The sequence below is a fragment of the Hippichthys cyanospilos genome, chromosome 6, assembly GCF_059441005.1.
Source record: "Hippichthys cyanospilos isolate Australia breed blue-spotted pipefish chromosome 6, RoL_Hcya_1.0, whole genome shotgun sequence".
Lineage (NCBI taxonomy): Eukaryota > Metazoa > Chordata > Actinopteri > Syngnathiformes > Syngnathidae > Hippichthys > Hippichthys cyanospilos.
In genome coordinates, this window is record NC_142374.1 from 17,403,730 (window position 1) to 17,431,341 (window position 27,612).

The 27,612-nt window shown below is 41.5% G+C and overlaps 3 protein-coding genes and 1 long non-coding RNA gene across 5 annotated transcripts in view; 3 read left to right on the plus strand and 1 right to left on the minus strand.

Annotated features, from left to right (window-relative positions):
- Positions 1-5,312: 5,312 nt before the first annotated feature.
- Positions 5,313-6,733, plus strand: LOC148422506 (beta-1,3-galactosyl-O-glycosyl-glycoprotein beta-1,6-N-acetylglucosaminyltransferase 3-like). The gene has a single exon (XM_088417406.1). It carries the CDS (start codon positions 5,328-5,330, stop codon positions 6,642-6,644), a length of 1,317 nt encoding a protein of 438 aa, XP_088273532.1. The 5' UTR covers positions 5,313-5,327; the 3' UTR covers positions 6,645-6,733.
- Positions 6,734-8,184: 1,451 nt separating this feature from the next.
- LOC148422507 (beta-1,3-galactosyl-O-glycosyl-glycoprotein beta-1,6-N-acetylglucosaminyltransferase 3-like) lies at positions 8,185-10,134 on the plus strand. Its single transcript, XM_088417077.1, has one exon. It carries the CDS (start codon positions 8,761-8,763, stop codon positions 10,096-10,098), a length of 1,338 nt encoding a protein of 445 aa, XP_088273203.1. The 5' UTR covers positions 8,185-8,760; the 3' UTR covers positions 10,099-10,134.
- A 1,075-nt stretch (positions 10,135-11,209) lies between these two features.
- bnip2 (BCL2 interacting protein 2) lies at positions 11,210-23,903 on the minus strand. 2 transcript variants are annotated; one of them, XM_088417073.1, is made up of 11 exons: positions 23,137-23,903; positions 20,430-20,525; positions 20,299-20,366; positions 18,953-19,129; positions 16,469-16,651; positions 16,225-16,327; positions 16,030-16,161; positions 15,298-15,384; positions 15,117-15,215; positions 14,109-14,144; positions 11,210-12,218 (listed from the first exon to the last, which is right to left on the minus strand). In XM_088417073.1, the coding sequence occupies exons 1-11, from the start codon at positions 23,481-23,483 to the stop codon at positions 12,167-12,169; spliced, it is 1,380 nt and encodes a 459-aa protein (XP_088273199.1). In that variant the 5' UTR covers positions 23,484-23,903; the 3' UTR covers positions 11,210-12,166. The 2 variants fall into 2 exon arrangements, with proteins under 2 accessions (XP_088273199.1, XP_088273200.1); XM_088417074.1 differs by lacking the exon at positions 14,109-14,144 and having other exon boundaries at positions 23,137-23,896.
- A 42-nt stretch (positions 23,904-23,945) lies between these two features.
- LOC148422509 (uncharacterized) overlaps positions 23,946-27,612 on the plus strand; it is a 61,279-nt gene continuing 57,612 nt past the window's right edge. Inside the window, exons 1-3 of the long non-coding RNA XR_015865896.1 lie at positions 23,946-24,203; positions 24,294-24,387; positions 25,854-25,977. This is a non-coding gene — a long non-coding RNA (uncharacterized LOC148422509). The remainder of the gene's footprint in view (positions 24,204-24,293; positions 24,388-25,853; positions 25,978-27,612) is intronic.

Genomic DNA, 27,612 nt, shown 5'->3' on the forward strand with positions numbered 1-27,612 from the left:
AAATCACCTTACAGGCCGTGCACGCTTGTGGGGAACGGCGGAGTGGAGGAGGCAATCTCCGGCTTGCACGTCCTTCCAAGCGTTCGCGGCGGAACTCCAGAAAGTTTTTGGACTCAGCTATGCCAGCGCGGAGCTGGGAAGGGGCCTGCTTGAGCTCCGGCAAGGAAATAGGTCAGTAGCCGATTACGCAATCGACTTCCGCACCAGAGCCAGCCAAAACCGCTGGAACGAACCGGCTCTCGTAGATGCCTTCCTGCACGGCCTGTCTAGTCGCCTAAAGGACGAGTTGGTTTCCCACGAGCTTCCCACCACCCTGGACGCGATCATCGCCTTGGCAACCCGTATAGATATCCGACTTCAGCATCGCCGACGTGAACGAGAGAGAGAGAGACTGGAGAGAGGGACGGTCCCTCTAGCCAGACACGCCTTCCGGCCGCCTGCCACGCCAGCGCCCTCTGGGGTTGAGGCCGAGCCCATGCAGCTTGGGCGCGCCACATTGACTTCAGACGAACGGCAACGACGCCGTGCGGGCAACCTTTGCCTCTATTGTGGTCAAGAGGGGCATTACGTTGCTTCCTGTCCGGTAAAAGCCAGGGCCCAGCCGTAAATAAGGGGATACGGTTGGGCCAAGCTCTCTCTTGCTCCCCCCGTCCAAAACGTCTTCTCCAGGTGCGCTTGGTCCTCCCTGGCGGCACGCATGTCCTGGGGGCTCTGGTGGATTCTGGGGCCGATGCAAACATCATCAGCAGAGAGCTGGTCACCCAAATTGGCCTTGCACACACTCCCTTGCCCAAGCCAACGCCGTCCTATGCTCTGGATGGTCGCCCTCTTGGGCTAATTACACACCAGACAGTCCTCGTTCCCATGCATCTGTCTGGGAACCATGAGGAGAAGATCCAATTTCATATTCTGAACAAACCAAACATCCCCTTGATCCTGGGCCTACCCTGGCTCTGTCTCCACAACCCTCACATAAACTGGGAGACAGGAGTCATTCTTAGCTGGTCTCCGTCCTGCCACCGGTCCTGCCTCAAACGAGCTTCGACTCCTGACGTATGCATTCCTCTACCGGCCCAGGCGGACATGGCTGGTGTTCCTCCTGAATACCATGATCTCTGCCAAGTTTTCAGCAAGACGAGAGCGACATCTCTTCCTCCTCATCGGCCATATGATTGTGTCATCGACCTACTTCCAGGGACGACGCCCCCCAGGGGTCGCCTCTACTCATTGTCTGCTCCAGAGCGACGAGCCATGGAAGAGTACATAAATGACTCCCTGTCAGCCGGCATTATCCGCCCGTCTTCCTCTCCTGCGGGGGCTGGATTCTTTTTTGTCAAAAAGAAGGACCAGACGCTCCGTCCCTGCATAGATTACCAAGGCCTAAATGACATAACCGTTAAAAACCGGTATCCTCTCCCCCTTATGACTTCTGGGTTTGAGCTTCTCCAGGGCGCCTCCTTCTTCACCAAGTTGGATCTGCGCAGCGCTTATCATCTGGTTCGGGTCCGAGAAGGGGATGAGTGGAAAACGGCATTCAACACCCCCCTGGGACATTATGAGTATTTGGTCATGCCCTTTGGCCTTACAAACGCCCCAGCAGTGTTTCAGTCTTTGATCAACGATGTCCTGCGTGATATGCTGGAAAAGTTTGTCTTCGTATATCTTGACGACATCTTAGTGTTTTCCCGGACCCGGGAAGAACACACATCCCATGTCCGTACAGTACTCCAAAGGCTGCTGGAAAACTCCCTGTTTGTGAAAGCAGAGAAATGTGACTTCCATAAAACTTCAGTCTCCTTTCTGGGGTACATCATCTCAAAAAACAGCATCGCTATGGATCCTGCCAAGGTCTCGTCTGTCACCACCTGGCCTGTTCCCGAAACCCGCAAACAGCTTCAGCGTTTTCTCGGATTTGCTAACTTCTACAGACGATTCATCAGGAACTACAGCACCCTGGCTCGTCCACTTACCACTCTGACCAGTTCAAAGATCAAATTTCAATGGAATCCTGCAGCAGACGAAGCCTTCCGGACGCTTAAAGCCCGCTTCACTTCAGCTCCAATCCTCCTGATGCCAGACCCGGAGCGTCAGTTCGTGGTGGAGGTGGATGCCTCCAACGTTGGACTAGGGGCTGTCCTATCCCAACGCTCCACAAAAGACAACAAGCTCCATCCCTGCGCTTTCTACTCCCGCCGCCTTACCCTGGCTGAGATTAACTATGACATCGGGAACCGAGAACTTCTTGCCGTGAAAGCGGCACTAGAGGAGTGGCGGCATTGGTTGGAGGGCACCAAGGTTCCCTTCCAGGTGTGGACGGACCACAAGAACCTTGAATATATAAAGCAGGCCAAAAGACTTAACTCGCGCCAGGCCCGTTGGGCACTCTTCTTCACACGCTTTAACTTTGTCCTCGCCTACCGCCCTGGCTCCCGAAATGTAAAACCGGATGCCCTTTCCAGACAGTTTGAACGCATGGATTCCCCAGGCAAAGAACCAGAACCGATCCTTCCACCCTCATGCATCATCGGAACCCTCACCTGGGACGTTGAGGAGAGAATAAAGTCAGCCGCCAGAGGTCAACCCGCACCTAGCGCCTGCCCGCCCAACTGCTTGCCTGTTCCCGACCACCTGCGCTCTGAGGCCTTGCAATGGGCTCACTCCTCCAAATTGACCTGTCACCCTGGGGTTCGCCGGACAATAGAGGCCCTGAGACAACGCTTTTGGTGGTCCACCTTAGAAAAGGACGTAGGTGAATTTGTCAAGGCCTGTCCAGTCTGCAACCAACATAAACCCAGTCATCGACCCCCAGCTGGCTTACTGCACCCCCTTCCGATTCCCCATCGGCCCTGGTCCCATATCTCGTTAGACTTCATCACTGGTCTACCCCCTTCCAATGGCAACACAGTCGTTCTGTCTATAGTGGATCGGTTCAGCAAAATGGCCCACTTCGTTGCACTCCCAAAACTCCCATCCGCCAAGGAAACGGCCATCCTTCTCTTAAATCATGTCTTCCGACTCCATGGGCCACCCCTTGACGTGGTTTCAGACAGAGGTCCCCAGTTTGCCTCCTCCTTTTGGAAAGAATTCTGTCGGCTCCTTGGAGCAACTGCCAGTCTTTCATCCGGCTTCCATCCCCAGACCAATGGGCAAACCGAAAGGGTCAACCAGGAGCTTGAGAAGGCCCTCCGATGTCTGTCTTCACGGGACCCGCTGTCCTGGTCCACCCACCTCCTATGGGCCGAATATGCCCACAACTCACAGACCACCTCTGCCACAGGTCTGGCTCCCTTTGAATGTGTGTTTGGATACTTACCTCCGCTCTTCCCTGCCCTGGACACTAACACCTCCTGCCCTTCCGCTCTTGCATTCGCCCGCCGGTGTCGGCGCACATGGTCTCGAGCTCGCGCCGCACTCCTGCGTGCAAAGGAACGATACATTCGCACCGCTGACAGGCGGCGCACCCCGGCGCCTGCGTACCAGGTGGGCCAGAAGGTCTGGCTGTCAACCCGCGACCTTCCTCTCCGGGTCGAGTCCAACAAGTTGGCTCCTCGTTTCATTGGCCCCTTTCCCATACAGAAGGTCTTGAGTCCGGCCGCGGTCCGTCTCTCTCTTCCCCGATCAATGCGGGTCCATCCGACGTTCCACGTCTCCCGGATTAAGCCTGCGGTTGACAGTCCCCTGGTCCCGGCTGCTCCGCCTCCTCCTCCTCCTCGGCTCGTTGATGGGGGCCCTGTCTACACGGTCCGCCGGCTTCTTCGTTCACGTCGGCGGGGCAGGGGCCTCCAGTATTTGGTGGACTGGGAGGGGTATGGTCCTGAGGAGCGTTCCTGGATTCCTGCTCGCCAGGTTGTGGATCCGTCCCTGATCACAGATTTTCATCGTCTTCACCCGGATCAGCCGTCTAGGTCATCTGGGCGTCGTAATGTGCCCCGGCGCGTCGCCCGCCCTCCCGCCCGTGGGGGTTCCCCGGCCGTTGGCCTTTCCCTCCCGCCCGGTGGTTTTGGGACGTCGGGAGCCGTCCTTTGATGGGGGGGTTCTGTCACAGTTCACCAGTTCAGCCACCTCACTCCCAGCCTCACCTGCTCAGCCCTCCTGCTAATCACCCCAAACACTAACACCTGCTGCCACTCACCCGCCTAGTATAAAGCCCGCTCACTTCCATCCACAACCTGCCAGATTGTCTCTATGCATCACGCCGAGCTTTCCAGCGACTCCTCCTGCCAGCCTGCCCGTTGCCTGACCCTGTTTGTTCCTGACCACCCGACTGCCCGCCGAATTGACCGAAGTATTGGTATTTCGACCCTGTCTGCCTCTGACCACCCGCTAGCCTGCCGTCTTAATCTGTCTGCCCGAGCCCTCCTCCTGTCCCGCTCCCTCAGCCCGGCTCCCAGCCAAGCCCCGCTCTCCTGACTCCGAGACCCCCTAGACTTCTTCGCCACGCTCTCGTCGGCTTCCCCAAACCACCTGCACATTCTGTTTAATAAACTTTCTGCATTTGCCCTTACCAGTTGTGCGTGCGCTTGGGTCCTCTCTCCTCCCGTCGTCACAACTTCCCACAGTTTGTGATCATAGGTGAGGCCAGGAACATAGATCAACCGGTATGTGTAAATATTTGGTCTGTCTGACTTCTAAAATTAAAAAAACAAAGCCAAAAAACATCATTCGTGCTTACATAGGAGGTTCTTGTGTATTTCCAATCACCTGACCCACTTTGGCTTAAAGCATTTCATTTTCCAGAGATGAACGGATACAGGTCCAGTTTAGCCTGTTCAAGATTAAAAAAGTTTAATCTTTTCAATGTTGTGTAAATTGTACATACAAGTGGGACCAGTTTCTTGACTTGAAATTTAAATTTATGTATTTAGAAAGTCTTTACTGTATAGATGAGTACAAAAATCCAAACACAAGTTTGGACATTAAGGGTAGAAAGAAATTTGACTAAGAAATGAAAATGTGTCACAGGTCTTAGATCTTAATCAGTGTCAGATATCAGTCACAAATCTGGCAGGAACATGAGCTGCTAAAAAAGGACAGACCATCATGTGACACTCAGAAGAAGACTGAAGTTAAACGCTAAACATTAGGTTAGGTAAAACCTCTTAGAAATTTTAAGATTTTATTTTTTAATTTAATATTGTCTGATGAAATAAAAAACAAGGACTAATTAGAAGGGTATTGCCTTACATTTTGAGAGTTTATTGACTACCGGCATCTTTTATTGCCTAATGTGTCACTCACTGGTCTCTGGTGATTATCATGCGAGACACACCCACTGACTTGGTTTAAGATGTTGTAGTCACGTAATAAATACATTGTGGCCTCTCCCGATGATATTTCAATTGGAGAGTTCAATGGCATCTTTCTCCTCAGCGATGAAGCTATCCCACAGAAAAAGGATTCTTGGCAGGTTCTTCAAAGGCCCCTGGCATCTGAAGGTCCTGTCCCTCATCTTTGTGTTCTTTTTGGTTTCACTTGTTCAATGGAAAACGGACCCCGATCCTAGAATACCGCAGCAAATGGCAGCTGACCTTCCCGCCTGCTCTGCTATCATGACGGGGGACTTATCGGGCCGTGAAGATGACTTGGAAGCCCTTCTATCATCAAGGAAGAGGCAAATTCTGGCCGAGGACTTCTACCTCAACGCCACCCGGGATTGCCGGGCTTATATTAACCAGAGAGGCTTTTTTATGGTTCCTCTGAGCGAAGAAGAAAAGGATTTTCCCATTGCATACTCCATGGTGATCCACGATCAGATCGAAATGTTCGAGCGCCTCCTGCGTGCCGTTTACACCCCTCAGAACATTTATTGCGTGCACGTGGATCGCAAATCCTCAACGGAATTCCATAAGGCTGTCAGTGCTATCGTTTCCTGCTTTGAGAATGTTTTCATCGCCGGGAAATTAGAGAGCGTGGTTTACGCCTCATGGTCACGGGTGCAGGCTGACTTGAACTGCATGGAGAGTTTGTTGGGGTCCCGCGTCCGTTGGAGGTACCTGATGAACACATGCGGGACGGACTTCCCGATTAAAACCAACAGGGAGATGGTGCAAGCTTTGAAGCTCCTTAATGGGAGGAACAGCATGGAAACGGAAGCCACCAACGAGTACAAGAAGCAACGTTGGCAATATCATTTTAATGTCACAGATTCCGTCATCCAGACTCAAGTGAGAAAAAGCCCACCTCCCATTAAAAGCCCTATGTTCACTGGGAATGCCTACTTTGTGGCCAGCAGAGCCTTTGTGGAACACGTGACGCGGGATCCGGAGGTTGGATCCTTAATGGAGTGGGAGAAGGACACCTACAGCCCGGACGAGCACTTGTGGGCCACTTTACAGCGAATGCCCTCTGTGCCCGGATCAGTCCCTGCTAACATCAAGTTCGACACGTCCGACATGCAAGCCATCGCCCGTGTGGTCAAATGGAGCTATTTGTCAGGGGATGTGAGGAACGGGGCCCCGTATGAGCCGTGCAGAGGGGCGAATAGAAGAGCAGTCTGTGTGTATGGGACCGGAGATCTCCCGTGGCTGCTGAGGCAACATCACCTTGTGGCTAATAAGTTTGATCCATTGGTGGATGACATTGCTATAAGGTGCTTGGAGTCCATTCTGTATTTTAAAGCTTTGAATCGAGATTACACATTTTAATAGAATAGAATGTCATTGACATTATATATGGGATACAGCAAAATTGGGAGTTCTGTACTTCACAATTTTGACATAGTTTGAAATATAAATACAGTAAACTGGCTAAATTGTTGTTTCTGGATTCGTGTTTATTTGTTTGTTTGTTTTTTGGTTCAGTAGATAACATTTTTCTCTGACTCGTTTATCTTTGATGGAATGCCATTGGTGGCCACAAGATGACAGTACACTATTATGTTTGACTAAGTTAGAAAGACGGCAGTTAGTCAAAAGACTGCACGTCCGCCTCACATGCCAAAGTCGCGAGTTCGATTGGAGTTTGCGGTTTTCCCGAATTTTTGCCGAAGAAAAGTGGATGTAAAAACCTCGTTAATCCTGCTTTTTACGACTACTCTAAACAACGGCTATAAATTCATTTTCTAATCTGTTTATGATGTATATTGTGAGATGGTAATTTCAAAAAACGGTATTTATTTACTGGAAAATCGAGTGCTCTCCAGCACACCAAGGACTCCAAAATGGTGGGTACTGTGAACTGTTGTTTGGTGCATAAGCAAAAACCACAGTCGGGACCCGTCCCCCCACTCAAAGACGGAGGGAGGCTACACTTTCGGCCACCGGGGTAAACCCCAATTTACAGTACTGTATAGATGAGTACAAAAATCCAAACACAAGTTTGGACATTAAGGGTAGAAATAAATTTGACTAAGAAATGAAAATGTGTCACAGGTCTTAGATCTTAATCAGTGTCAGATATCCGTCACAAATCATAACCATTGAGGAACTGCACCACAGCTTCTATCGCCGAATGATGTTTCATTTTATTACTGTATCTTATTTGAAATGTTATTTGGTAATGTCATTGTACTGTAGTCATAGTAGATGGGTATTAATTGAGCGACCGTCATTCGTTGTTTTTCTTTCCTCAGAAAGACTGAGACTTAAAACTGTTAAATTCCAAAAATAGCTTCACATTTTTAAAATTTCCAAGATGTTTTACCGGACATGTTTCTGTGTTTACCTTTCGCCTTTTTCAGAGTATCACACGACAGTTCGTAACTCGTCTTATCTTTTCGGCTGATGTTCCATGGAGGCGTGACTCACCAGTCAGATTTGACAGGTGGGTCACGCCCCCTGCTGTCCGTTCACCTCCTTCAGGATACTGCTACTTGTACAGGAAAGCATGTCTGCTCTCTTAAAGAGTAAGAAGACTAAGACAAGCCCAGCTGCTAAGCAGCAAAGTAGTGACTCAGGCCAAACAAGATTGACTTTTCTCTGCCGGCAAAGGGAAGGCTTGGCGTACATGCTCGTGCTCGCCAACGGCGTTTGCAGCTCAAGCGTCCCCGCTTGCTTTTTATTCATTCAGCAAAGCATTGCTGAAGACATAACAAAAAGAGCCAGCCGGGCATCACCAACAGCTAGGCCAGGGTCCCAGCTCATACTTTCCTGTGTCAACAGCTTTATCTAAGGACTGGGGCGAAATGAACTAAGACCGCATTGATGGATAGCAATGCAAGCTATTCTAGACGAGAAATAAGCACATAATAATAACGTGATTCCTTTCAGACATCCTCATCCATGATCTCATGTACGGTATTCTATCCTTGAGATGAACCGGCGTTTTCCGGAGTGTTGTGTGTGGTTTCTCAATGTTCTTTGTCTAAGTCCTCTCTTAGATGGTCATGTGATTGCTCCCGGTTGTTCCTGTATTTGTCTGTTTTCTCGTTCCCGCCTGCGATATGTTTTTCCTGTTCTTGACTTGCCCTACGCCTTTTAATCGCCTTTTGGAAAAGGCGTAGCTCGTCCGTCTAACCTGACAGGAACACGAGCCGCTAAAAAAAAGACGATTTACGGACCATCATGTGACAATCTGAAGAAGGTGGATGTTAGGTAAAACCAAGATTTTAAAGCGCTTTCTTTTTTGAATTTCACCATTTTTAAGTCTCACACTTTCTGACGAAAGGAAAACATTGACTGATTAGTTGGGTATGGCCTTACATTTTGAGAGTTTATTGATTACCAGAATCTTGTATTGCCTAATGTGCAAGTCACCTCTGGTGATTATCTTGCAAGACACACCCACTGACTTGGTTTAAGTGTTTGGAGTCAAGATATAAATATGCTGTGGCCTCCCCCGACGATATTTCAATTGGAGAGTTCGGCGGCATCCTTCTCCTCTGCGATGACGCTGGCCTACAAAAGAATTATTCTTGGCAAGTTCTTCATAGGCTTCTTGCTTCTGAAGTTCCTGTCAGTCATCTTTGTGTTCTTTTTGGTTTCACTTGTTCAATGGAAAACGGACCCCGATCCTAGAATACCGCAGCAAATGGCAGCTGACCTTCCCGCCTGCTCTGCTATCATGACGGGGGACTTATCGGGCCGTGAAGATGAGTTGGAAGCCCTTCTATCATCAAGGAAGAGGCAAGTTCTGCTGACTGAGGACTTCTACCTCAACGCCACCCGGGATTGCCGGGCTTATATTAACCAGAGAGGCTTTTTTATGGTTCCTCTGAGCAAAGAAGAAAAGGATTTTCCCATTGCATACTCCATGGTGATCCACGATCAGATCGAAATGTTCGAGCGCCTCCTGCGTGCCGTTTACACCCCTCAGAACATTTATTGCGTGCACGTGGATCGCAAATCCTCAACGGAATTCCATAAGGCTGTCAGTGCTATCGTTTCCTGCTTTGAGAATGTTTTCATCGCCGGGAAATTAGAGAGCGTGGTTTACGCCTCATGGTCACGGGTGCAGGCCGACTTGAACTGCATGGAGAGTTTGTTGGGGTCCCGCGTTCGTTGGAGGTACCTGCTGAACACATGCGGGACGGACTTCCCGATTAAAACCAACAGGGAGATGGTGCAAGCTTTGAAGCTCCTTAATGGGAGGAACAGCATGGAAACGGAAGCCACCAACGAGTACAAGAAGCGACGTTGGCAATATCATTACAACGTCACAGATTCCGTCATCCAGACTCAAGTGAGAAAAAGCCCACCTCCCATTCAAAGCCCTATGTTCACTGGGAATGCCTACTTCGTGGCCAGCAGGGCCTTTGTGGAACACGTGACGCGGGATCCGGAGGTTCGATCCTTGATGGAGTGGGAGAAGGACACCTACAGCCCGGACCAGCACTTATGGGCCACTTTACAGCGGATGCCCTCCGTGCCCGGATCAGTGCCTGCTAACATCAAGTTCGACACGTCTGACATGCACGCCATCGCCCGTTTGGTCAAATGGAGCTCTTTGTCAGGGGATGTGAGCAAGGGGGCCCCGTATGAGCCGTGCAGAGGGGTGAATAGGAGAGCAGTCTGTGTTTATGGGACCGGAGATCTCCCATGGCTGCTGAGGCAACATCACCTTGTGGCTAATAAGTTTGATCCATTGGTGGATGACATTGCTATAAGGTGCTTGGAGTCCATTTTATATTTTAAAGCTTTGAATCGAGATTACACATTTTAATACAATAGAATGTCATTGACATTGTATAGCTGTTTCAGTTCTGCACTTGACAATTTTGAACCAATTTGTAAAAGTTATAAATACTATAAACCACTTATATTGTTGGTTGTGGGTCTGTGTTTTTCTTTTGGTACAGTAGATACCCATTTTACTCTGACTCATTTCTCGTTGGTGAAATGCCATTGATGGCCACAAGATGGCAGCACACTATGTTTGACTAAGTTTGCAAGAAGGCGACGCCTCAAAAGACTGCTGCCTCACATGCCAAGGTCGCGGGTTCGATTCCGGCTCTGGCCTTGCTGTGTGGAGTTTGGTTGTTCCCCCCCATGCCTCTGTGGGTTTTCTCTGGGTACTCTGGTTCCATCCTGCAATCCATAAAACATGCGCGGTAGGTATATTTGTTATTTCCCTTGATTGTGCTTGTTGAAAGGTTGTTCATCTTTGCGTGCCCTGCGATTGACTTGCAACCAGTTCAGGGTGTTCCTCGCCTACTGCTCGTAGGCAGCTGGGATAGGCACCAGCGAGCCTGCGACTTTGGCGAAAAGATCAGTGGCTCTAGAACCACCACTAATGCACCAATTTTCTGGGCAAAAATAATATAACGACAAGCGGTTAAGAATATGGATGAAAGTTTGAAAGAAAAGCGAAACGTTTCAAAACCAGCAATTTTTCCTGTAGAATAGTGGATGTGAAACTTTGTTTATCCTTATTTTTATGCCTACTGTAAGCAATGGCTATAGGCTCATTTTGTAATCTGCTTTGATGTGTATTGTGATATGGTAGTATAATTTTGAATAAATTGGATTTATTTACTGTAAACAAATAGATCATTACATTGTCACTGTGTTAACAATGTTTTTGTTAGCCGTTGCTCTCAATAATTACATATAATTACGATTAAGAGGGGAAGTAAAAAAAAAAAAAAAGAATAAAATCTTTACACTATGTTTCACCCCGGTGGCACGGACACAGGAACAAACACGTATTATTTGTCCTCTTACTTTTTTGGATTTTTTTTAACGATCTTATTTACTCTTGTGAAGAGCATCCTGCAATTAATCAAACCAAACGTACTTAGTATTGAGGGATAATCACAACATGGAGTCATGGACCCATTTTTGTCTCTGACCAGACCACTCAGTTTAATAGTTTAGTATTATGCATACAGTGCATCTCATTAGTCAGATTACACAATCAGTGGCTCTTTTTTTTTTTTTAATTTTGCTCATGAACCCATTGTAAAATGCACCCAGAAATGTTCTCTTCACGCTTTCTTAGGCAGGAAGCAATAAAGAAAGCCTTCAAAAAACATTAAGGCATACGAGCAACTTCAAGGTGTACTTTTTGTACACGATAAAGTTTAGAAAGGCGCCACAGTACATATTCATGAAGTGATCTTGAGGAAAATGGATTTTTCTGCGTGTCTCATTTTACACTCTCAAACGTTGTCATGAAAGGATTATATTGCCACCTGGTGGCCAAATTGAAAATTGTGTGCAACGTCTCAAAGCTACCATGGACTTTGGCCACATGAATCTTCAGTACAAATCATCAATTCTGACAATGTGAATATAAACATAATAGTTTTGATGGAGAAAGAGGTGTTCAGACCCACAAAAGTGAATTCCCAGGTGAATGAAGGGTCAGAGACCTAAAATTCACTTTTAAAATCAGAGCAACAATAAAAATATATTACTTTCTCTCCTTTTGTCCCCTTTTTGAATATAAATATATACTTAAATGTAATAAAGCAGTACATGCAGCAATCGTTGATTCAAATGTTTGTAACAGAGTGCCTTAAATAAAGAGTGGATACAACAGTAAAGAAGAGAAGGTCGTTTTGACATGATGTAGCGACAGTAAATTACAACAAAACGAAAAGGATTAAAAACTTATTGGACAGCAATGTTGGAGGAGGGAAAAACGTTCCACAAAGTAATAGGCAGCATCGTTTCGACAAGGCACTTTCCCGATGCAAAACTTTTCCAGTCACGTCACCCCAAAACCCAGGCATAAACAACGAGTGGCAGCGCTTCCAACATTCTTCATTGTCCTCATTCTGGCAGGATCACTCGGGAAGGGCGGCGGCGGCCATCTCCACTTTGCCGTCCTGGTCGATCCTGCGTGGCATTCAAAAAGACAGTGGGATTGATTATCAGTGCTACGCAGACATTTATTTGAATCCTATTATATTTGACTCAGTGGTAAATCATCACGTTATTCTAATGATGCAGGTTTAGGACCATGTTCTTCATATATTAGCCCATTTTTGCCCAATTTTTATTGAACTAGGGTACCATCCATGAGAAATAACATTCAAGTTTCCTTAAAAAAACCTTTATCCTTGAATATTTGTCTATATTTTTTCAACAATTCAGTTTAGGATGTTTGCCTCACATTTCAAAGATATTGGGTTCAAATGATTCTTTTAATGACCATTTATTCATTTAAAATAAACAGTCAATCAACATGATGGAAATTTTCAGTCTTTAGTGACCTGGGAAGGTTATTTCATCAGTTGCTTTGATTTGTTTGTTGACGACATATTTAGCCCTAAATATATGTAAAAAAAAAAAAAAAAAAAAAAAAAGAGCAGGTGAACCAAAGAATATGATCCAAACATTTTTCATTTTTTCCAATAACCAATCAATACGTCGATTAAAACAACAACAACCTTTAATGGTTATTCCTTAATTCAAAAACGGATATAGATAGTGCAATTTAAAAATAGTGCAATAAAATAAATTAGGATTACTGCAGTAACTGGTTTGATCTGTAAAAAAGGCAAAATTATTATCCCCCAATATTTGCAAATATTTTTCTTTCAATTCACCATAAAGATATCAGGTCTACTTGCATAAAAGACTACAAAAACCGCGAACATTAACAGGTGAAGGGCTGCAATTCTGAGGATTTTGACATTTTAATCAATTATTAAAATGGTTATTGATTAATGTGGTAATCAATTAATTGTCAATTGTAAACAAGACGGGACAGTGAAGAATGCCTGTTAATACATCATATTACTGAATCGAGTAATGAATCTGGAAAAAAGTGTTCCAGTAAATTTATATTTGAGAGAAGGGGAAAATTTCAACAATTTATCACATTTTAAAAATGTAAAAAGTAGTTGAGTAGGTGTTTTTTTTTCTTCTAAAATGTCTAGGATCTGCGGAGGGAAGAATACTTCTGAAATTCTTTGTTTTTTTTTGTTGTTGTTTTTTTATGGTGAAAAGACAATAAGACTACTTCTTTTATGACAACAAGTAAGTCATTTGTAGTAGTGTTCTAGGTTTAGTATAAAAAAAAAATATAGCAGGCAGCCACTGGCTTACATGAGACAAGTCTTCTTGCAAATAATGACATGCAATTGTGCAAACTTTTCTTTCTTTTCAGTATGGCAACTTTTCGATTTCTGCTTGCTTTTTTGAGTGCGAATGTTATCATTTTTGTTGTCCCTTCATGTTCACCATCCAATTCAATCTTAAGGTCAGTGTTGAGTTGAAAAATGTGATGCGCTGCAGTGCTGACATATCCCTTCCGAACAAAATCCAACGGGGGAAAAACGAAGCAGCCATCACGTCAAAATGTGCAGATGAAACCAATGTGCGCAATCAAGCGGGAGTGAGGCTTGTGACAGTTAGATTTGCGGTGAGTCATGCAAACTCAGTGAGTGACTACCGGAGGAGGGAGGGGTGCAGTTATGGAGAAACCACGGTGACCGGTGTCCACCTCCTTCCACCCACTTCCGTTAAGCCAAAAAGTTGAACTTACCAAAATATCAAAAAAGTCCCACTGTAAACCTTTTTCAAAAGAAAACAAACACAAACGTTCTTGGTAGCAGCTACGAAAAGAATAAGAGTGATATTAATGAACCAGCAGGGGTGAATTCGAAGTGTTTTGGGTACAAAAGTCAACAATAGTAGTGCTGGGGTTGTCTATACAGGGCGGTTCATCTTTTGTTAGTTTTGTGAAAGGCAACCAAGTCCCGGGTGAAAAACACATGATACCTTTTATGGCTTTTCCTATTTTTTTCCTCGTCAAACCTTAAGAGGGGGGAGGGAAATGAAATTTTAGGAGGAAAAAAAAAAAAAAGACCAATAGAGAAAACAAACATGACAATTATACATCCTTATCTTTATGTCATTGAGCCAGCCCAGTCAAAATTGATCTTTAACGTCTATTGCCGTCAGTGGTAGTGAATGACTTATTTTTATTTTTTCTATAAAGAAAACAGGTATTGCTTCAGGGTGAGCAAGTTTGGCCAATTCCTTTTAGGTTTACCATTGTACTTTTAAGTACTTGTCAATAACGAATACTGACATCTAAATATAAACATTACATTCTACACTTGTGCTGAAATGTGTTATTTTAATCATAGTTACTAAAAAAAAAAAATCTTGAATATGGCTTGATTTGCAAAAAATATTTTAGAGTAATAGCTCTAAATGACAAACATTTTGCTGGAACTCATGCTCGTTTTTAACGTATTATTCATTATTAATTTCACTGTAATTTAATACCCAATATTTACATAAAAAGAAAAAGTAAAAGTGCTTCTTACCAATTTTAAATGACATATAACAACAATAACACTGACTTGCTCCCTATAAATTTTTTCAGTGTAGTTGCTAGTCCTGCAGTGACTGTTTAATATTGGAATTTTGGGTATGTGTTCTGACTTTATGTCCTAAACAAAAAAACACAAAAAAACAACCTCAATGACGCTCACGTAGGTGGTTCTTGCGTATGTACGATCACCCGACCCACATCGGCTTAAAGCATTACGTTTACCAGAAATACGACTTCCAATCCACAATGAATTCTACTCACTAATTTTGTTATATAAATGTAGACAATTTTCCGGCATTACAGCTGTAAAACTATTTGATTTTCATGGTGGGTCAAAGTATGCCACGGTTCCTCATCAGGAGACGAGAAAACAAGACAGTTATTTGTTTAAAACAGGAGGAAAATACAAGTTGGAATGAGTGTGAAGTGAATATCCGAGTACTTACAGTTTGATGCACTCCGGAATAGACACATACTCCATGGGGACTAACTCTGCGAGTTCTGTCAGGCTGTACACAAACTTGATTTTCTGACTAAATTTGGAGCTGTCAAAAGTAGCAAACATTGTTAAAATGTAAAGAATTGACCAATAATGTGCACTTTTTTTTAATTGTAAATATTCAATACCTGATAAAAGGCTTTGTGAGTGCCAGCAGGGTGCGAATAAACCAGGAAGGATGGACGATTATCAAAGATTTTAAATTCTTCCTTAACCTGCAACACACAAATGAAGAAGGTACAAAAAATGCCCAACGGGTTATTTTTAGTTTTTAACCCTTGCATAATGTTTTGCTCTTTTTGAGTCACTTTCTGTCACACCATTTTTGAAGTGCCGTATTTTCCGCACTACAAGGCGCAACTAAAAGCCTTAATTTTTTTTTTAAAAAAATCAGGTGCGCCTTATATATGGCTCAATATTGAGATTGGGATTGGTAGATGGGGAATGAACTGATAAAGTAAGCTTTACCTCTTTCTTTTGTGTGTTTACAGTTGAAAAAGGTAGGTCAAATTGACATTGACTTATTATGCTATTGTGTTTAGAGTTATTATTTTTATTACTGTATTACTATATGTGTGTTACTATATTGTGATTGAACAAATTTGAAAATATGTCATTAATTGAAGGTGCGCCTTATATATGGAAAAGGTTTTAAAATGTGTCATTAATTGAGGGTGCCCCTTATAATCCGGTGCGCCTTATAGTGCGGAAAATACGATATTTGATAACTAAGTGGTCGTGCCATGTTGAATAATCTTGTTGAAATTTCAGGTCCCTAGGGCCCTCTTTCAATGCTTCCCCTTGAATGTGAAATGCCTTTGATGTAAAGTGAAAGCGTGGTCAATTATAGTGCAACTTACCTTCTATCAATCTGCTGGTAACATTTTCGGAGCCAGCCGACAGTTGGCATCTTTTTTCGCGAGGTGGCCCCGTTAAGATACACAATCATGTAGTTCTCTGCCACCAAAAGCTCCAGCGTTCCAATCACATACCTGGCGGGGTTGCGTCACATTAGTTGAAGGTCCAAAATGAACAAACCAAACAAAACAACTCACTTGAATAAATTGTCCATGATGTATCTGTAATTTGGTTGACTGCTCTCTGGCATGAAGCATACGGCAAACACAATGATAGCATTCAAGCCGTCTCCATAATAGCCTGAAGGGAAAAATATAAATGAAGTTCCGTTATGATATGATGCGTTGGGATTGTGTTCATCAATTTTTTTAGATAACTCAACTCTAATGAACGAAGTACCCTTGCCCAAAGTAATTGTTGGCATGCGATATACACACTGACCTCCATGGCTTATAACCCGCTTGTAAGGTTCAATGGCCGTCATGTCCACTCGGTGGTCCTGGTCTCCGATGCGAAACACCCTCCAGCGTCGGCCCTCGTCCTTATCCTCTGAGGCTGAGAACTGATGGACCGATTCCACGCCTTTTTCGAGCAGCTGGGTAGTCTTGGGCTTGGGGAGATCATCTGAGAGGGAAGTCAGAGGCAAAAGGTGATTCTTTTTCAATTTATGCTCCTGGTTGAAATGAATCACTTAATATTTCTTGATCGATTGGAATCATAATCCTGAATCTTTTTTTTTTTAATAAGAGTATACAGAAATGAAGGTGGTGGAGAAGGCATCACGTGGATAATCAGGGCTTTATTGCTTGAGGACCCACAATGGCAAATTCGAATATTTATGGTTTAAGGATCAAGATTATCTGCCTCATTTGCATTTCATGCTCAATTTATGCTTCATTAAACCAATAAACCTTGCCAATTTGCGCATACCATTGTAGAACTATTTAGACCAGTGGTCCTCAAATGGTACCCCTGGGGGTACTTGAAGGAACTCCAGGGGGTACTCGAGATGTTAAATATAACAAACATGCAAATATCTTTTAAAAATAATTATTGAATTGATTAAATATTTTTATGTTCGGTACAGTTTCATCATTTTAAAACCCAGATTCTTCCCCATACTAGAATGATTCGAACCAACTTGTCACCAGTTAAACTAATGATTTATTTTTGTGAACACATCTTTACTGTAATCCAAAAAAAGGATCGTTTATGTTTAAAAATTTTCTGAGGACAATACTTATTTATAATGACTTCTTTTTGAGGACAGGTCTGGCACTTTGGGTTGATTATTTTTTGTGGACAAATTGGATGTTTTATGTTGAATATTTTTCCGTGGACAAATATTTATTTGTAATTAGTTCTTTTTAAGAAACTTGTTTGATTATTTTTTATGGACACATAGTTAATAAATTAATGATTTATTTTTGTGAACAGATCTCTACTGTAATCCCCAAAAAGAATGCTTTGTTGACTCTTTTTCTGTGGACAAATATTTACATATAAATATTTCTTTTTGAGAACAGGACTGACACTTTATTTGTGGAACAATATTTATTAATAATTGTTAATCTTTTTGATAACATATTTTTTGTGGACAAATATTTATTAATAATTACGTTTTTTTGTTTTTGTTAACAGATCGCTTCTATGATCCAATAGAGGACACTTTGTGTTCTTTTTTTTCTGGACCAATACAAATGAAGTTTGAAATGTTCAAAAGTTTAATAAATCAGATACTGATGGCATGCTTTAAGTCTTTTTTTTTTTTTTTTACCCAAAAATGCTTTGCACTGGATAAGGGGTACTTTGCTGAAAACATGTTTTATATTTTCATATTGAAAATATATTTCACAGCAGGTACACTGAAAAAAAAGTTGAGAACTACTGATTCATTTCATTGAAAGGAATTTACTGCTCTTTTTTTCCACTTTTTATCCCATTAACAATGTCTACTGTTTCTGATCAGTTGCATGTTATGTTCACTTTTTCCTCAAAACTAAGTGATCCTAAAAATGTCAACACTATTGTGTATCAACATGCAAAGATCACTTAAGAATATGGACACAATAGATAATGTGGGCTTTACGATATAATACAGTCAACTTTGATTTAAATGACTTCTATTGCTGCTGTGTCTCACGCATCGTCATTTTGCTATTTTGACACAAGATTTTATGATGAAATATAGCAAGTTTGCAGGAATGATACATGCATTGAATAATGGATTTCCTAAAATGTGCTCAAATTCAAAGAAAGGTGAAATAAGTCATGCACAAAAAAAAGAATGAAAAGGGTAATGATTTTTTTTTTTTTTTTAAGAAAGTTGACAACAAACCATAATCTGGACAACGTATGATTGATCATAAATGGGGGCATCCGGGAACCTTCCAAGGAACCTTACCACGAGTGAGAGTGAGAAACCTGCTGCTGGCCTGCGGCCTGTTTCCAGGCAGGCAATGGAAACAATCCTTCCACGTGAAAAAGCGGAAGGCAGCAGTGTGGAAAAACAAGAACAACACAGCATATTTTAACGCCACTTTAAAAGCACCCAAACCTGAGGAACCAATGATGACACAATACTATGGTAACAATAGAAAATGGGAAACACCTCTTAAAAATCAGGGCTTTTCTAAATTTTTTGTTGTTTTTTTTTTCCCTTGTAAGCAGTGTCCAAAACAAGTCTAATGTGAAAGCCCTGACATATTTTCTAGGATTTTCACTTCCTGTATGTGTAAGGACTGTGTTCCTACACTTTTGTCCATATAGTGTATTATCGGATCAAAGTACTAGAAGAACAAACAGCACTCTATATTGAAGTCAGGCAGAAGAATTCAATGACAAATTGCACAACTTCAGGTTAAAAGTATACGTATTTGTTATCACATTTGAAATAATAAAGCCAAGCTAGTCAAAAGCACTTACCCTCCCATTCAAACTCGTTGCTGTTGTCGGAAGGCGTGTCCATGTCGTCCAAGTCCAGCTCTGTACTTTCATCCAATTCATCAGAAAGAATGGAGCCGTCGCTGCGGTCAAGAGTGAGGCTGATATCCGGCGCCGCGAGCTTCTTCTTCTCTTTCTTGCCGTGGTTCACGACAAAGCCTGTGGTACAAACAGAGAAAAATACCCATTATGAATAAGTGTTTTAAATACAGTATCCCCTAGAATCAGGAATTTATTCGAACAGTGAAAACAATTTATTTCAAAGTTCATTCAAACTTGACCGAGATTAAAGAACACAACTGACATCTTAATGAGTTCATATTTCTTTTTGTTTGTTTCACTGTCCACACCCATAACTGAAAATATACCTCTGCCAATGATATTAACTCATTCAATCCCAAAGACATTTTTGTTTTCTTTTTAAGAGTCTGGCGATTCAATCCCTGGTATTTTTTTGTCTTAAAAAAATTCTGGTGATTTGCTAAAGCACAGTCTAAAATGGCTTTTGTACTAAATTAAGTAAGTGGTAAAATAATCAATTACTTTAAATAAGTACTAAGTAGTCCATTGGTTTATACATTAATCAATTACTCAGCCATTAATCAATCACGTTTCATATCTAAATTAATGGATTTCTTGCACAATTAATTACCTCATATATAGGATTAAAATAATCAAATACAGTACTTTAGTACTCAGTTCATTAATAACTTAAAACTTCTTTGTTCAAATGTCTGGACTCTTAAAAACAAAAACAAAAAAACGAAAAATATGTCTTTAGGATTGAATGAGTTAAGGTAAGATACCAAATAGCTTTCGTTTACAGGTGAAGACATATTAATCTAACAAATTGCATTTGATATATTTGACATATTAATCTAACAAATTGCATTTGCATATGCAATCAGCTTTAAAAAAAACAGCTTCACTATTCTCAAAAGGGATATGCGTGTATGTGAAGGCACTTCAAGGGGCTTCCTGAGATTTGAACAGGGTTTCTGCAAGTGTCAGCCAATCTAATCTAATGATTTTTGATGCAGAAAGGCTTATTTTATTTTACATTTTATACAAATGTGCATCGTTGTCAGTGGTGTAATTTTTTGGCAGATGAGCCAGGAATAAAACAGATGCAGTTACACAATCTATCTTTTTGAAGTTCCAAAATAACTCTAGAGATGGAGTTCCAAAGTTTAACAAATCAGACACAAATAGCGGAAAACTCAAAATATTCTAAGCCCCCGCAAAAAAAATTCTTTGCACGGGTCAGGGGTTACATTTCTGGAAAAAATTTTTTTAAAAAATCACAAGGGGTACCCCCAGGGGATTACCAGGATCTTCCTCTTCAGAAGCGCCAAACAACTCCTCTTCAAGCTCCTCCTCCTCCTCAGGTAGAGGCCTAACGGGCAGAATGTAACCAGATAAGCATATGCGCTGACAATGAGGGTTCTTGTAATGTTACCGTGGAAAGTCTTCGTCCTGCCACTCTTCCTTCAGCTCGACTCCCTCCATCCTTAATCGGGCCTCTGTCGTGGCTACTGATTCCTGGCGCTCCAGGCTGTGTGTATTGAGGAAAAAAAAAAAAAACTCACCACAATGCCACTGTTGAATGGCAAATATTTCATTGGTTATATACATATACCAAATATGCTCATCTAACTATAACTGAATTGTGCAGGCCACTATGGATTACTTGACCAAATTAAAGGCCAAGGCATGTTTTTTTTTTTAATAATAATTTGTTTTAAGTGGCCCCATTGGCTTGGAGAATATTTGTGACTGAATTAAGCACCAGTTTTTATCCATGTAAGCCACTTGCTGTCAATTGAAAATTGCATCAGTTATTCAGGTAATTGCGGCTCACCTGTTTTCTGAGTTTGGTAACTTTTCAAGCTGTGAGGTAAAATAGAAAACTGTGAGTCTGTATTTAACATTAGGCCTCAAAATTTTGTTTTCAACCTCTTAGTTACAAAACAAGAGCCAAACAGAAGTTAGCTGCAATCAATTATAAATAAACAACAAAATGATGAACCACTGAGGCAATAAACATATTTTCACACTTACCACTAAGGTGAATGTCACATCACATTCCGTACATACAGTACATTCGTCATCCCCTCCCTATAATGTTGAAAGCAGTTTTCACTGTCCAAAAAGTACTTTGTATTTTACACCAGGCGCTGCCGAATTTAATAATTTTATGCAACATCCGGAACAGCTGATAGTATCCCAATTTGTCATAGGGCAGAGACGGATAAATGCTGATTCCATTGTATGGGATCTTATGCAACAATTCTGCATGCACTCTGTGTAAAACAGGCTTGCCTTAGTTGTGCTGCCGGTATACTTTAAAGTTGGAAGGCCTATTTTGAAAATTACCTGCCATCTTTTGTTTTTCCGCCATGACACCTGTGCTATTTTTAGATGAACAATATTGCGAAATATATCTGACACTTGTAAAAGTCTGCAGAATATTCTACAGTGAATTAAAAAAAATATTGGACACAAATTATTGGTGAGTAAGATCGTAATGACCTTTGAAACACTACATTGTGATTTGATCTGAAAACACAAATCAAGTCAATTTGAACAATCATAAAAAGGGTGGGAGTGTCTGCTATCATTCCTTAATCTTTGCACTACTATTGGCCAGATGCCGCCAGTCCAATCAAGCACAATCATTAAGTCTCTCCAACTGTTACAATTTACAACTTGCCACCTAATCAGATCAATGGCTTCTTGAAAAGCTTAAATGCGGGTGTTTAAGGATTAGTTCTCTGAGCTACAAGGTTCCACCTTCACTAAAGCTGATCATCTGTATGTTTGCTGTACAGTACTGCCTTTGATGCAATAAACACATATATGACTGTTATTTGCAAAGCCAGACACAAAAGCATGCTGGGCATTTGGTACTTGAGAGATTTAAGCTTAACTTGTAGCGCTTATGTACAGTATGTGCATAAATCCTACACAGCATACAACCTCGAGGTAAAAGTTGTACAGGAATCCAAACACTAAATACATGCTTTGAACTAGATGTGGTAGTTCAATACTTTTACAAAATTATAAACCAAATTCAACACTGGTACCAATGCCATCTAAAAGTAAATTATACTAAGCATGAACTAGAGCAGCGCTTCTCATTAGGGGGTACGAGTAATCCTTGGGGTACGTGAAGGCATTCCAAGGGGGAAGGTGAGATTATAACAGGGTTTGTACAAGTATCGGCTAATCTAATTTAATGTGTTTGTTTTTTTTATGACATGACAGGACCGGTGCATCTGTATTTTCAAACTAAGAGCAAATTAGTTGTAACATTGTGCAATTTATTGGAAAATTGTGTTTATGTGAATCTTTGCAAAAAGGCACAATTTTTACATGGTTGCATAGTGTTTCAATTTTCTGGCAGATGAGTTAGGGATAAAAACGCTTATTACATTATAAATCTTCTGGAATTACTGAATAAATGATTGCGAGTGACGATTATGAAGTAGTTCCAAAGGGTAATAAATCAGACATGAATATAGCACTCATCTTTTTTTTAATCCAACATTGCTTTGGGCTAGTTAGAGGTTACTTGGTAGACTTTTTTTTTTTTTTTAATGTTGGCAACCACCTGACTAGATCAACATTAGGTTTAAGCGCCGTCAAAATCAAAAAGTTGAGCCTCATTCTGCCTGTACAGCTGGTTTTCAACAGTTCGTACTATAAAGAAAAAGAAAACTACTGGAAAGTAATCACTGCACCCAATGGCAATTACTGTGGCCAAGGCATGTGCGATTTACAGCCTGTCAAACAGCATTTTAATCCAGAACATAACAACATAATAACAAATACCTTTGCTTCATTTCTGCTAACTTGTAAGCTTTATATGTGTATTTTATTTATTTACTAATTCAATGTCCCGATAAGTTGATTTATTACAAGTACAATTCACATGTTTACATATCATTGGGTCAGCATGGCTCAGCGGTAGAGTCATTGTCTCCCAACCGAGGACTTATGACAACGAAATATATTCATGTCATAATTGTTTAGTACAATGTCAAGTTGTACTTAATCTAAACGTAAATATAGTGGAACGTAAAAATATAGTGGATATGTGAATGTCTTCTTGTATTTCTTATCACCAGTTTGTCAGGTCTAGAGGTGCACCCAGCACAACATACCTTCCACTGGGTCCAGCTGAAGAGCATGACTGAGGAACGTTCACGTGGCCACCAGGTTTCTGCTTATTGTCGCCCGTCGTACTTTCCTGTGGACAGCTGCTTGTTTTGGTTAAACTCTCTTCAAGCGCCTCCTCGCCATTTTCCACAGTGGACGACGTGCTGTGATGGAGCTCGTCCAACTCCTCCTCGTCCACTTCCCCCGACACCCCAGAAGACGAAGGACTGGACGTGCGTCTGATCTCATTGTGAGTCCGCCTGGGTGTGCCAAAATCTGGACGACTATTGTTCAAGTTGGTGTCACTCACACCCTTCAAAGTCGCTTCGCTTTCAATCACATCTGAAGCCATCGCGTCCGCCAACCACCCGCGGGGCTATGATGAGTCAATAAAGACCACTGTGTTGTGTAATCCCTCTCAACAGACACACGAAATTTGAGACAACTCCTTCGGAAGTTTGGATGTTAGCGTGTTAGCTTTAGCACGCGGAGCAGCTCGCTTCGTTGTCGGTGACAACAAGCTACTTACTGACTCGCTACATATCTTCTTAAATTTACAGCCCCGGTCGTCGCGCTGTATGCAGAAATCGCTTTCCGATCCTTTAAATGTGTCACAAGAGAGATCATGGAGGGCGTTCTTGCTTTCCTCGGGCTACAGTGCGCAGTCAGTCAGTGAAGCCCACTTGTCGGTTTCCTTCCTTCCTCCCTTCCTTCCTTCCTTCCCCTCCAAGCCATCAAGCGTACGTAACTGACGTAAGGGATGACGCTAAGTCGACGTTGACGTCGTAAACTATCCGTGATAAATAAATGGCAACCGTGATCCCCTGCGGCGCATTGGGCGAGTCTACCATGGTGCCACGTCAGTTTCTACAATTGCTACGTCTACAACCAAACATTATACGATGGTTAAACCAAGTCTGAATATTTTGCAAAGGTGGCACCTAAGTCATTTTGTTGCCAATAATAACAACAGCTAAAAATGCCGACATCCGGTACTAGTTGTCGCAAATTCATTTTTTTATATTTACACACCTGTCGTTAACAACACAAAATGGCGGTTACGTTAGCTTTTGTAGGTTCCCCATTTACATATTTATATATTTGTTATTTAACCAGCAGCACGATAGTTAACTTATCCATTGTTTGCTAACATTGCTAATAGGTGGGTAGCCTTGGCTATCACGTATCCCTTAGCCCCGACGGCAGAGCGGAGATGGCTGCGACCTGTTGCAGCTGTCCATTCACTGACTTGACAGGTTGGTAGAAAGTTCATCAATGTGGAATGTCAATTGCTACACAGACAATAAATTTTCACTATATTGTAATTATTGCTCATTTCCTGAACGATTCACTGATCTTAAAAAATACGCAGCCAGAAACAGTTCTAAAAATGAAGGATTGAGGGATCCTAAAATATACACAGCCCAAAGCATTTGTAAGAGAAATTGAAAGTGCCTTCATACTAAAAATATTAATGCGAAATGTTCTGCAAATACACTGGTTCATTAGACATTTCCCCTGGCAACTTTGAATTTAAATACATAATTTAAGTTTGAAAGCGCAGTGATTGTATTGGTTTGGGCCTGAGTCAGTATCGGTATTCTTCCACTAGATGGAGGCAAATATCCACTTAATTCTTGAAGTCTTGCCTTTAGCATGGAAAAATTAACATATATATATATATATATATATATATATATATATATATATATATATATATATATATATATATATATATATATATATATATATATATATATATATATATATATATATATATATATATATATATATATATGAATGTTTCATCAATGACAATTATTGGAATATATTTCTTCTAAAAAATACTGTATATCCCTACGCATATCAAGGTTGTAAAGCGTTATCTCACATAATGCAAATTCCAGGTTAATTCCTTCTATGTGTGCATGGGATCATCTGGCGTAATTTCTAATTAGCACGTTGCTATTTACACTGTTGGATCATTAGGCTTCATCACAAAGGGATAATCCAGTCAAATTTAGAGTTTATGCTTCTCATCCACCGTGGTGTTGGTTGCTAATGAGTCGTGGAACAATTACCTCAGAGATGAAGACAAATGTTTCTATTTTATCCAGGATAAATCTGCTTGCCAGGCTGTAGCCATGTCACATGGAGCATTCAATATATCATTTGCTCATAGATTCTTGGATGAGATGGTATTTTTAGCATGCCATTATTATTATTTTTTTGAGAATCAGTCAATATGATGGTTACCATCTCACCTCATCCATGTTTATTCAACTTACAGTGTAGCTTCTCTTTGTTTACACAAATTATTTTTTGGGAGTAATACCAAATATGATCATTTATTTGTGAGATTCTACACAAGTTATCCATCATGCATGACATCAAGCAAGATTTAGACAAATATTGTGACTTCTACTCAATGAACATTAAAAATATTATGTCATGGTATTTTGTTTATTTCTTACATTTTTTTCGTATATTATTGTGTGATGCCTCTTCAGGAGTGTACCAGTAAAAATAATGCCATAATAATCAGATAATTAAAAAAAAATGCTTAGAATTAGGAAAAGTTCTTGCCAAACATTATGTACCAGTAGTACAGCAACAATAATAATATATTTTCAGAAAATTTTTACTTGAAAATTCTCTGTCACATTTGCTTTTTGCTTTTTGCACACTCCCTATGCTGAACTTTCTATTTATTCCTCAACAGAGTGTACCAGACATTTTTTGGGTTCAAGCCAATATTGCTCCAGGATGCTCTGGACTGCCAATTGCAGGAATATCATTTTGGCTACCATAAACTTCAGCTTTACAGATGTCAAATCAGCAAAACGGTAATTTCACTCACCAAGCGCACCACCTCTTATTTATTCCTGGCCTGCAAACAAAAGAAAATGTCTAATTGAATTGCTGCATTTGTTTATTCAAGTGAATGATGCATCCAGTTATTCATTAGGCCATGGCGTCTATTAGAGCGGGTAAATATAATATGTCTGGCAAAATCATAATAACAAATGATTGCAAGCGAGACTCTTCCTGTTTTAATATTGCTCCTGCCATTACTATTTAAGAATACGATTAATTGCTTTTTCCTGCACTTGTGACTCCACTTAAACATGCCCAGTTAATATGAATAATAAAGTGGAACAGTCAGGTGAGGATATGACTAGTTCCCCTTTTTTAAAAATAATGCAAGAACTCCAGAGCAGTACACAAATGCTGCAGCGCTCCCTCCCCTTTCCTTTCATGTTGAAAAGAGGAAGGAACGGCAGGATCTGAGGTGGACGGCGTAACCAAAGCAGTCATTAGGAAGATTCTCCAACCAATTTCCATAAATGCGGTAGCGGGAAGTATTTAGGCAACTCGAAGTATATCACTAATGAGAAAAGACAAAAAGGATTCATGTGCATGTTTTATGTGATCTTCTTTCTGGGTAGATGAATAATTATTTATGATTGTAGAGGCCTAAAAAGGAGACAAGGAGATATCTGAGTGGGGGGAGTGGTAAAAAATTTAAAAGCAAAGTTAAATGAATATTTTAAGGAAAATAAAATATTTAAAGGAAACAAATGAGCAAAACATTTAAAACAGCATGATAAATAGCAGCAAGCACCATTAAAATGGCCCTCCCGATTTGCGCTACAGTAGCCGTGAGGACGGGGATGATTGTTTTCAGAATGCCAGTTATACTGGGACAGAGCGTCTGTAACCGAGGAATAACCTCAGAAATATTAGCTATTGATTCAGTGTCCTGTGTACAAGGATGTTAAAGGTCAGCTGGAAAAAAGATAACGCATGATGACATACATTGAAATCATGGATGCTGTTCATTTCTCAAAAGGCATTAGAATGTATCACAACATCAGTGCACTTTGTGAATGTGAATTTCACCTTTCCGTCACGAGAAATTAAGAAACAAACATGTGCTTTACTGCTTTGCACAAGCACGCAATCATTTGTTTTCCAAATGTGAAAATAATTAAATCAGCAAACAAATAATTAATCAAGTCAATGAGAACAATTATCTCAAATATGCCTCTGAGACTCCATGTGCATACTGAACTGATTAATTATCCTGCTAAAGATAATTGAGTGGAGCTTGATATTTGGCTGTCTCCTCTCAAGATGCTCTTACCTCTGTTGTTATTTTAACAATACCGTTTATGTAGCCGTACCCGTGTGCGCTAATAAAGCTATTTTATCGGGACACTAGGGATACTGTATTTTAAGAGTTTTCACTTTGCAGCCATGTTAGTCCGCAGCTACGTCATTACCGGAGCATAATGAACAACCTTAGAACTCCAGAGCTTGAAATTTGGACCCAGTTTTCCCTCAAATAAACTTCATGAACCTCTGAAATGACAGTATATTGTAATCTTTATGATATAGCCTATTAAATGCATTAAGATATAGCAGTGACCTTTGCTCGCTTATCCAAGTTCTACTTTGTAGGCGATGCTGTCCTGGTC

Excerpts from the sequence above, each read along its gene's own strand:
- LOC148422506 (XM_088417406.1), top strand. The coding sequence starts at position 5,328 with ATGATATTTCAATTGGAGAGTTCAATGGCATCTTTCTCCTCAGCGATG.
- LOC148422507 (XM_088417077.1), top strand. The coding sequence starts at position 8,761 with ATGCTGTGGCCTCCCCCGACGATATTTCAATTGGAGAGTTCGGCGGCA.
- bnip2 (XM_088417073.1), bottom strand. The coding sequence starts at position 23,483 with ATGGCTTCAGATGTGATTGAAAGCGAAGCGACTTTGAAGGGTGTGAGT. Across the intron at positions 20,367-20,429 it reads CAGGACGAAGACTTTCCACG|GCCTCTACCTGAGGAGGAGG; the intron begins GTAACATTACAA and ends TCTGCCCGTTAG. Across the intron at positions 16,652-18,952 it reads CAACGAGTTTGAATGGGAGG|ATGATCTCCCCAAGCCCAAG; the intron begins GTAAGTGCTTTT and ends CTTCCCTCTCAG.